Genomic DNA, 11626 nt, shown 5'->3' with positions numbered 1-11626 from the left:
TTTGGACTTATGATCATGAAAAAATTAAAATACTTGCATGATTATAAAAAAAAAAAGTTCATTAAAAATAAAGTAAGAATTTTAAATCAAATTATGCTCTAACTTTAAAAAGGAATAATTAGCAATGATCCCTTGTTAGAATAATAAAACTTTAGAAAAAAAAGTCATATGAAGTGATTAACATTTGAAATTAGACATGTTAATTGTTAACCAAGCAATTAGTGGCACGTCACATCTTATATTACCCTGGAACTTTCCAAATTCCCCACCAAAAACGAATCTCTTTTTCTTGACAGCCAAAAAAGGTGTTCCCTTTCATGGAAAAATCAAAGAAATTTAATTTATCCAAAAATAACTGACACGTATAACATCATAAATTCAGAATTATTCCCATAGTTCAGGGTCTTTATTCCAACATCATGGTGATATATAGTTCTGTTCTACTTACTGCAACTCCCTAAAATTCTTTGCACTATTGTCTAAATCAGGTACTTTATTTTACCACTCATAATTTCTACTTTTTTCTTTGCAGACATCTCCATAATTTGTTTGTTTGTTTGTTTCTTCTCATTCTTTGAATACCGAATAACTAATATCGAGATGAGTTATTCTCGTGCATTTTATATCATCTTAACCAAATATAGAATAAGTGCATGCTAAATTTAATTCCAGCATTAGTTATATCTTATTTTTTGTTCCAAACGAGCCCTTGTTCTATGTTATGCTGTCTCCTAGTCTTAGATAGATCATTGAACAATTGATATGATGTGTATGGTGCCTTTAGCTAGTGGAACTGTTGATCATTCTTATTTTTATTTTAAAATAATTTTACCTGTAAGAAGTTGTCATCAATTTCATTATTGTGTTGCTTTTCTTGATAAGAGCATTTAGGGAATGGAAAAAAATTGATTAACTGCTGCCTATTGCAGGAACATAGACCAACTAAACATATTCTTTGTTTGGGCAATCCAAGATGGAATCACACAAGGTGAGATATGTTTCTTTGGTGTTCTCCTATGTAATCGATATCTGGGGTGTTGATTTAGTTATAGTTATTCATGTCGAAAGGGAATCTTGGAGCAACAAGTAAAGTTGATTCTGGTTGATTCACAAGTCACGAGTTTGATTTGTGGAATTAGCCACTCATAGTTGTGTCGGGCTAGATTGTCTATATTACAACCCATGCGCGTGGCCCTTTGGACCAGCGTGAATGTGGAATGCTTTGTGAACTGGTCTGTTATTTTTATAGTTAGTCATGATCATCTTAATTTTATTTCTACAAGTCTTTCTTTTATGTTTTTCAAGTAATTGGTTGACATGTTGGTGAAGGTTTGATTTTTCTTTGGGATCATGAAGCATGTAGAACATATTGTCCTAATCAATTTTGTATAACTCAGAGTAATGAATTCCTCGATTAGATATTTGAAAAAAAAAAAAAAAGAAGCTAATGTAAATAAAGAGAATGTTTTCAAACTAGAATTGTTTCACTATGAAGTCAACAACATTTGGGGCTTGTGATCAATTCGTACTTGTAATCTTACAAAAAAAGTTAATTCATATATGAAGGCGAAGCATACTTTTGGGATCGCTCAGGAAATCCAATTTCTGGGGGCTTCCCTTATAGATTCTAGTGATAATTCTTCACATGCTATGTGGTGCACTGCTAAGTGCACATGAACTCTTCGTGGTAAGCCATGTCCTGGTTCATAGTCTTGTTCAGCATGAATTTTTCCAGTTCAGATATTCAAAGTTTGTTTAATAATAGCCCTGGTTTTGTATAACACGGCCATATTATCCTATCTTTGATGTGATGGTTGTTTTATGAGTTTTGCCTATTAAGCTAATATTGTCTCGTGCGGGTATTTTTCTTCTTCTTTTTTTTTTTATGAATTAAACCATTGATTTAGGTGGTATGGTTCCGGCGTTTCAGGAAAGAAAGGGACTCAATAAAGTGACCATACCTTATATTGTTGCAAAAATGAGTTGATATTGTTTCTTGATCATCTGATTTGTATCTTGTTTATTGCAGGAAAGTGATAGAGGCTTGGCTAAGCAGAAGAAGGTGAAAGTTGTTTTTGTTATAGGTTGGGACTTCCGTAATTCCTTTACTTGCTGTTGTAATTACGTCTACTGCATTTTGTATTTCTTTAGATGAACTAAAACTGCTTCTTGTGGTCTTGTTTTGTCATTAAAAATGCATCTTTTACTGAGTTTTACCTGGTGTTCGTACATGATATCTTATTTGATTACGGTGGAAGGTGGTAAAAATTGTAAGAGACATACATTTCTGTGGCTTCCATGCCCCACATATCCGATCACCAGCATAAAAGGAAGGAAAAGAACAACATTTTGCTGTCTTTTTCCTTTTCCTTTTTGTTCATATAGCTTCATCTAATAGGTGTAAAACGAAAGCTGAATTGAGAAGTTGTGTTTGTTCAAGTTTTGATAGTATGTTTTCTGTAAACACCATTGACTTTATGATCAGTATATTTATCTGGATTCCCAAATTCAGTTTTGTCCAAAATGAAACAAGAAACATTGTTCATTGATGGTTGTCAAATGGTCTTAGTTTAGACTGTGAGGGTAGAATTGACATTCCGAAATAATGGCGGTTCATTCTAGTCATTAGTTATTGAAGCTATATCAAAGTTCAATAAAGCCAGTTTCTGTTATTTCAAACGTGAGGGGGGAGTATTTGAAGTTGAGGGCTAGGGATACGCAATCTGCTAAGGACTGGTGTGGACTTGCATCTCAGAATTTCAGTTGTATGTAAGATAGACAGATTTAAGTGTGTTAAAGGTTTATTCAAGCACTTGGTCAGCAGCAGGAGATGTCAATGATGAACACTGGTCGATGAAGACAATTGCTTTTAAAAGTGTATTGGTTGAAGGACCAAATTTTGGCAACAAACTAGAAACCGAGTTCTTGAAGAACTTCTTAATAGATGCTCAAGTCTCGTGAACTTGCTTCAGCGTGCGTTACACCTTTTCAGGATCAACCTTATTACTCGTATATATCATGCTAGCTAATACATCTCCAAGCACAAGTAATACTTTATAAGATCACAATTCGCAAGGGATATTTTCTCATAGGTGTTCTGGATTCTTTTCCTTATGGCTTATAGTATGTGATATATATAACAGTTTTTCTCTCTCTCTTTTTTTTTTAAAAAAATAACTTAAGTTGTTCCTTATTCGCACATTGTGATTATTCATCTTATAGGTGGACCGGGGAGTGGTAAAGGAACGCAATGTCAAAGAATAGCACAACAGTTTGGCTACACTCATCTTAGTGTTGGTGAGCTTCTACGTCAAGAAATCAATTCTGGTTCTGAAACTGGGTAATGTTTTTCAACAGCCGTTTCTAATTCTCGATACATCCATAGTTCTTACCTTAGCTTGTGAACCATTATATCGTAAAGTATAATACAATGTAATTAGTTTCATATAATTATAGGTCCTCTAAGGTATTACTTGGAATGAAATCATAACATCCGCTTTGTAGGCTTACAGTTCTGTTAGGTAAGAATTTATATGTCACAACGCTGTTTTTATTTCCTTAATTCTCTTTATCGCAGCTCTATGATTCATAGCATTATGAAGGAGGGGAAGCTTGTTCCGTCAGATGTAACCGTGAGGCTTCTTCAACAAGCCATGCAGGGAATCGATAATGACAAATTTCTCATTGACGGCTTCCCCCGGAATGAAGAGAATGTTAAGACATTTGAGAATCTTGTAAGTTTATTATTCAATTGTTTCAAATGGATGTCAGTACTCAGTAGCACGCCGATTTTACTCATATAATTTGAAACATCCGTGGTTTGGGATTTCTTTGTAGACAAAAATGGAGCCTGAGTTTGTCCTTTATCTAGATTGTCCACAAGACGAAATGGAGAGGCGATTGCTCTCAAGAAATGAGGTATATTTAGGCTATGTTGCTTGGGCTTTCCAAAATGTTGCAGCACCCGTGTCGGATCCTCCAAAAATGCACTATCCTTGATGGATCCAACGCGCATCAACAACATTTTTGAAAAGTCGAGCAACATAGTGTTTAGGTACATCATTCAATCAGTTAGCAATTATATCAAATATTTGTTTTGACTTGATTCGGAGTATCTATGCAGGGAAGAGAGGATGATAATATCGATACAATAAGGAAGCGATTTAAAGTCTTTATGGAGTCTACTCTCCCTGCAGTTGAATATTATGAATCTAAGGGGAAAATTAGGAAGGTAAATCATAAATTTTAATCTTCTTCATTGTTGAGCATGGTGGTGGTATTGCAGAGTGGTTAGATATTGAATCTATATAAGATGGAACGTGCAACATTAATTGCGATATCATGTTCATCTGAACCTAATACTTTCGACTAAATGCTTAGCTTAAATTTTACATGTAAAAATCTACTGAAATCGCAACACAACACATAGTATACATCCGAACCCATAATCTTAATATACAATTTCTCAATGCTATGAATTGAACCCGTAGAGTTTAAATCCAGGTCCATTCTATAACTTGTAGTAGTAATTGCTCTCTTGTGTCTGAAAATATCAGGTTGATGCTGGAAAATCAATTGATGATGTTTTTGAATCCATCAAAGCCATTTTCTCACAAGGAAAAGATAATAATAAGGTGCCACCAAGCAAAAACAAGTGCAAATGCTTGATACTTTGAATCGATGATTTTCAAAGCTTGATGGTGTACATACATATTTTTTTTACTGCAAGATTTAAGCTTGATAGTGTGCTTTAATTTGTTGCAATAGGTACTGTCTGCTACCTAAAAGTGATTTTTTAGTTTGGACCGTCAGTGTGTATAAACTAAACTCTGTATTGTGTGATATCCATCTTTTCTTGTTAATGTATGATATGAATGCTTTCTAATCAACATTCTCCGACACCCTGACCTACTTAATTTTGCCTTATTAGCAATTTGCATTTGTACTACAAGGTCACTAGATCAGGCAAAACAAGGATATGCTTACAACAAGTACAGGTAATCTATATTGTTCCACTTTAAAGATGTTGAACCAACAAACTGATTCTTTTTGTGAGTGACTTACCTTGTGGATGGTTTACAAGAGTAAGATTCACTTTTTTTTTAATTACCCATCCAGTGTTCGGAACCCGCATTGGAGTCCGATTAATCTGAATTCGCGCCAGGTAAGGTCCATTCGGAATTAAGAATTTTTCCATACCCAGAGTGAGACAAGACTTTGGAGGTTTTTCATGGAAGGTGTTAAATCATTATGAAATTTCTAAGAAAGTCTTTGGCACCTTTAACCTTCTGAAAATTCTAGAGAAAAGACTTAATCATAAATATTGTGATTTGTATAACAATTATTATTTATTCATCAGACCCTAGATGATTGGTGTTATATAGGGGCGACATTCATTGGTAACTGATCAATCAATCAAACAATTGATCACGTTCTCTCTAATACAAAGTTTCCGTTGGCAATTCTTTTTATCAATCTCAGTGCGATTTTTGGTGTCCTAGGCTGACTTGACATATATCAAGATTATGAGCAAGTAGTGCAAGAATGTTAGCGAGTTGTCGATGTTCGATTTTTTGCCTTAAAATAATTAGAATCCAACTTTATTTTCAATCCCACCCCGCCTAATTACAAATTTAAAAAAAATGTGTTATCAATTTAATAGTTATTTGCACAATCACTAATTTTTAAGTTAATTAGGTATATATTTTGATGAGAAAGCATTAGTTCGTGACATAATTAGAATGCTAAGTGACATATTATTGCATTTTAGATTATACTGATTATCTAAAAATGATCATTTAATTATTTCTAAAAATTATGTATCACATCAGTGTTAGTGTCCACGAAGTGCAATAGGGACGAGTTGAAGTGTTTGGTTGACAGTTAAGATCAAGTTGAGGTGTTTAGATGGGCACTTTTAAAGTTGAAGTGCTTATTTACAAGTTGGGAGCATATTTTTGTGTTGGTTATATATTATGTCAAAAATCATATTGTGACAATACATTTACTCAACTCATTTTTGGTAAGAAAAATCATAGGTGCGTGAATTCCCTTTGGCCCTATATACAAAAATGCATTATTTTGCATCATTTTATATATTTTTTTCTCATTTCTTTGTTTTTCTGTTTCTTCCTTAACATTATACTTTTAATTGGAACCGATAAAATCTCTGTTCAAATAGAAAAATTCTCTTAGCGATTAGGAATCTTCATTGTGGGAATCGTTACCAGAAATACTTTCTCGAACTTCATTCATCAGTAAGCTTAACATTTTTATCTCTTTCTTTTTTCTTCTTTTTATCATTGTCTAACTATGTCTCTCCTCTCCTCAAAACGGCTGGATCTATTTTTCGTCTTTATCATTTTTATTTCTTTTCTTTATTACTTCATTTTTATTGTTACAGTATGTTTAAATTTTTTATGTTGTGAATGTTTAATGCATAGAATGATTAAATGGTAAATTCACTGATATTTTTTAAGAATTAATATGTGTATATTTGAAGTACTTGTTTAAAGGGAAGCATCATCATTTTTTTGAAAATAATTTTATAATTGAACTATAAATAGTTAGTGTGATTATACAATTTTAGATTGTTTATCCAATCAAATACTATAAAATTAGGATTATTGAAGGAGAATACTTTTTTCAAGTGATAAGTGAAAGAACATATTAATTAGTCTTTTTTTATTTTTTTCAGATTCGTTCGAATTGCAGAAATTCGTTGTTTAGTTTCAAAATCTTGTATTTTTAAAAAAAATATTATTCTTTCATTTCTCTTTCACTTCAAATATACGAGGAATACTGATTAAAAATATTTATTATTTTTGTAACTTTATTTTGGACATAATTAGAACAAATGTAGAAGTTTTAGGATTAGATTGTATAAATGAATTGTAATTGCACCAAATTATCATAAACGATATACTTCAATTAGTAGGATTGATTCTTGCCTTCTTGGTACAAATCTCTTTCAAAGTTCAAAATTGCATGCACTAATTTCAAATTATTTTTTCTATTTTTATCTTCGACTCTCTTTTATTTATAGTTAGGAAACACTTAAAATTCGCTCTGGAACACATGTTTTAATTGGGGCCTGATCAAATTGACTTTCTTGTGATGGGCTTGGGCTTGTCATTGCGAAGCTCATTAGACACAAGCTCATCATGAATAATCCGTATAGATTCCTTTTACCTTTTAGAATAAATTACACAAATCTCAAACTTAAGACACTATATTATCAAATATTTCTTACCCTTTTAAAAATTACATAAAATCTCTTTTTGTAATTTTAGTGTTGACACACATGTTGTAAATCTCGTACCCTATTTTCTCTCCTCCATTAATGCAATTTTCTCTTATCCTTTAGCGCATACAATCCCCTCCCCCCCCCCCCCCCCCCCAAATAAATTTTTCCCCTAAAATCTCTCCCATATCAGTAGATTTTGAGTTAACTTCCTTCTCCACTACTTCAACTGATTTGAACCGTAATCTTTCATCATTAAATTTTAACATTTGTCAACTACTTCAAAGAGGTTTGTTGTTTGTTTATGTGGGTTTTAAGTTAGTTTTTAACAAGACAAGTCAATATCCATACGTGCTTTAACTTCATTTGTGTTAATTTTTTTGATCTTCAATGGCTAATGAAAATTCACCCTCATTCAGCTTGGGAATTTCTCAAATTGAAACACAAAAAGGTATTCCTGCTAGAATTAAGTTCTGGGTTTTACGCCGGGCGACTTTGATTACACCGAGTTAGGTTTTAGTGAAAATAGGTCAAAGTAGCGCAATTTTAAGACAAACTTTTGCTACTAAAAATAAAGATTCCTGCATACAAATGGAAAATGAGAAGGAAATAGAACATATCCCCAAATTCCCTTTGAATTAGGTATTGTTATCGCAAGTGATACATATAGATGGTAAACATAAAAGATTCAATTGATACATATATAAAAGTATTTAGTTACTCATATATGTTTATAATTTAATGGTGATATGGATGATATATTTGTTATCGTTATATGGGTATTATGACGATTCATACGATTTATACCATTTTTATGTTTTTAATAGTTGATACATATTATATTAATGAGTGATACATACGGTGTTCTGATGATTCATATGGTTGTTACAGTTATTATTTCAATTAATAGTTGATTCATATGCTATTAATGGGTGATACGTTTTTTTCACACTGAATGTTTGATACTAATTCTGATATTTAATTGGTGATACATATGGTGTTCTGGTGATTCATATGATTGTTACAGTTATATTTCAATTAATGGGTGATCATATGCTATTAATGAGTGATATATTTTTTTCACACTGAATGTTTGATACATATTTTGATATTTAATTGGTGATACGTATTGTCATACAGTGTAAGAGTGATTCTCCTTGGATCAAATTTTTGGTTATACATATGTGATAATACTTTCTATACTCATTTTATTGTTGTTGCAATTTATAAATATGTGATACATTTAACATATGAATCATCTTCTGATTGGTGTTATTGTCAATTTTTGTTGTTGGCAGAATGTTAATTTAGTTGTGAAAAAATGACCTGCCCACAACTTAAGGATTGGTAGTGCACACAACATCAATGTAATAGATAGGCTTAAAGAAATTTTGAAGGATGAAGGAATCAGAATTTTCAGAAGCACTTGTTTTGGGTCATTTCTGGACCTTCTTAATTGTAACTTTCAAGGATCGATAGCAAGGTGTTTGATGACCTTAGAGTTCCAACAGCCATATCAGGATCAACCAAGGGTATTGGTCAACAATACAATTTTTTTATTTTCACTGTACGAGTTTGCTATCATTACCGGATTGAAATACATCAGCAACAAAGATGATTTTAATTATTCAGACCTTCCACCATGTCGACTATACAAAAATATTTTTTATATATATTTGATGTTCAGATTATTAACGGTATTATGCAACAAACAAGCGGCACGTTGTACGTATCATTTATTATTTTAGATAGCAGATTTTTACATAAGATCTCACAACAATCCATAAACTACCTACTGTTATGTTTTCAGGGATTGAGGTTTGTTTGTAGTAGTATATGCTGAATTTTTAAGTGATAGGCATCAAATACCTTCTTCAGAGTTTGATCCACAAATGCATCGTACCAGATACACATCATTGTTATGGGACTATGGTGTGAACAAGACATCTAATGGATATATTAATGAAAATCAAGATCCGCCTAAGCCTAAACACACCTTCATTCCATCTGAGGATACAGAGATGATTGATGTCGAGCTGTAGTTATCTAGTATTTACTGTTTGACAAAAGAATTGTGGTTTCTTATGTTTGTGGATTTTTGGGTATTTCGTTTCTTATGTTTGGGAATTGCTGAATATTTCAAGACAACCAATTTTATGTATTAAGTTTTCAGTAATTTTGTTGCTAATCGCATGACATTTTAGCTTATGAAATGAAGCGTTCCCATGTTTGTCGACCATATTATTTTATCTCTTATGTTATGACTGTGTTTGTCACCGTTTAGTATGTGTTTGATAAATATATTTGATTCATATAAAATACAAAGGACTATTAATGGAATCTTTGTGAAATACATATATAGCTGATTATTTTTTTTATCAACTAAGTTAAGGAGTTTAACTGAAATACTATTTATGTTGAAATGCCTTAACAATTAGTCATGCATTACTAATATGAATCACATGTATTTATTGAACGCTTAATATGAATCATATATCAATCACAAATGTATTAATATGTATCACTAGAAAATAATATATTGTAAATGTATCACCCACATTCCAGGGGCTTTGAGCTGTAGGTAATAAAAGAGTTTGAAAATGGGGTGTAGGTGATTTAAGTCTTAATAATTGAGTGTAGGTGATAATTACTTTAATATGAATTAAGAAAGTTGGGAAAGTTTTAAAATAACCCACAAGTTTTTGAATTTATACTTTGATCCATATGTTAGTTAATATAACAGGAAACCGAGGGAAAAAAGGCACGTTTCTCTCTCTTCTCATCTGTTGTTGTTTTCTCTCTTCACAATTATTGTTGTTCATTATTGCTGCTGCTTTATTCATCACCTTCTGCTTCATTATCATCATCTTCTACTTCATTATCATCTTCATCTTCTTCTTATCGACCATTGTTATTGTTGTTACAGCTACTGCTGCTATCCGACCAATTTCTTAGGTCAAATTTTGTTTCCTTCATCACTTTCCACTTCAACATTACTTCATAGGTAAGTAAAATTATGATTTTTAGTCAAATTTATCATCTGGGTACATAACTACTGCTATTTTTTTCAACATGGATAGAACCCGATCATGAATCCAACATAAGTGCCCACAATTTAAGTAGATCACTAATCTGTTGCATCAGATGAGTAATCTGTTATAATGAAAGACTCATATGTTGGATTCATGTTTATGATTCTATTATGCCTATAACATAAATCGAACAGATGGGTAATCTGTTGCAACATAAGATTTATCTGTTGCAACAGACTAAATATCTGTTACAATAGACTTATTATCTGTTATATCAGATTGATTATTTGTTGCATAAGACTGATTATCTATTGTATCAGACTGATTATGTGTTGCAATAGATGAATTATCTGTTGCAACAAATGAGTAATCTATTTGAAACAACACAAATCAGCCCTTGCTACAAACCCAACAGATAACCAATATGTTTCAACTCTTGCTATTGCTACTAAATTCAAAAGTTTTCCTTACGTTCAATCATCGACATGTTTGTTGAGAAGATAATAGATAAAATAAAAATTAAATATGAATTAAAATGTCAAAGTCGATCAACAGACTAGTCTGTTGCAATAGACTAGTTATCTATTGCATCAGACTAATTATCTGTTGCAACATATGAGTTGTCTGTTGCAACAAATGAGAAATCTTTTTGGAACAACACAAATCAGCCCCTGCCACTAACCCAATAGATAACCAATATGTTTCAACTCTTGCTATTGCTATTAGATTCAAAATTATTCCTTACGTCCAATCATCGACATGTTTGTTGAAAAGATAATAGGCAAAATAAAAATTAAATATGAATTAAAATGTCAATGCCGATAAAACATAAATTTTTTATTAAACAAAAACAAATAAAAATACATAGACTAAAATAAAAAAAAAAACAATCTAATTATTATTATTATTATTATTATTATTATTATTATTATTATTATTATTATTATTATTATTATTATTATTATTATTATTATTATTATTATTGCCAACCGGCCAATCTTCAACTGGTAGCAGCAGGGCCCTCCTCAGCCTATGGATCTCATGGAGCATCCTTGCTCTCACTGCTTCCAACTCCCATTGCAGGTCACGAACCTGCATTCAAAGTTCATTCATGGCGTCTTGCAGAAAAGCAACGTCTCACACTGGATCAACCATATCTAGAACACACATGAATTAACAAAAAACGTAAAAATAAAAGTAAAGAAAAGAATCCGAATGTAATACAACGTATACTACAAATTGGGTATATTTAGACACAAAGCAAGAAAAAAACTTACCTGAGTCAGGAAAAAGAAAGTGGTGGAAGGTGTAATATGAAAGACAAGATGCAATAAATAAATAGAGTGCAGTT

The 11626-nt window shown here is 31.8% G+C and overlaps 1 protein-coding gene across 2 annotated transcripts; it reads left to right on the top strand.

The window, feature by feature from the left end:
* Positions 1-285: 285 nt before the first annotated feature.
* On the top strand, positions 286-4889 carry LOC107868716 (UMP-CMP kinase 3). 2 transcript variants are annotated; one of them, XM_016715377.2, is made up of 8 exons: positions 286-488; positions 930-988; positions 2030-2084; positions 3223-3340; positions 3578-3734; positions 3838-3918; positions 4124-4231; positions 4557-4889. In XM_016715377.2, the coding sequence occupies exons 2-8, from the start codon at positions 974-976 to the stop codon at positions 4674-4676; spliced, it is 654 nt and encodes a 217-aa protein (XP_016570863.1). In that variant the 5' UTR covers positions 286-488; positions 930-973; the 3' UTR covers positions 4677-4889. The 2 variants fall into 2 exon arrangements, with proteins under 2 accessions (XP_016570863.1, XP_016570867.1); XM_016715381.2 differs by lacking the exon at positions 286-488 and adding an exon at positions 573-834.
* The last annotated feature ends 6737 nt before the right edge of the window (positions 4890-11626 follow it).

The sequence above is a fragment of the Capsicum annuum genome, chromosome 1 (genome assembly GCF_002878395.1).
Source record: "Capsicum annuum cultivar UCD-10X-F1 chromosome 1, UCD10Xv1.1, whole genome shotgun sequence".
Classification (NCBI taxonomy): Eukaryota; Viridiplantae; Streptophyta; class Magnoliopsida; order Solanales; family Solanaceae; genus Capsicum; species Capsicum annuum.
The sequence above is the reverse complement of the archived record's forward strand: the minus strand, read 5'-3'. Positions and strand labels throughout refer to the sequence as shown.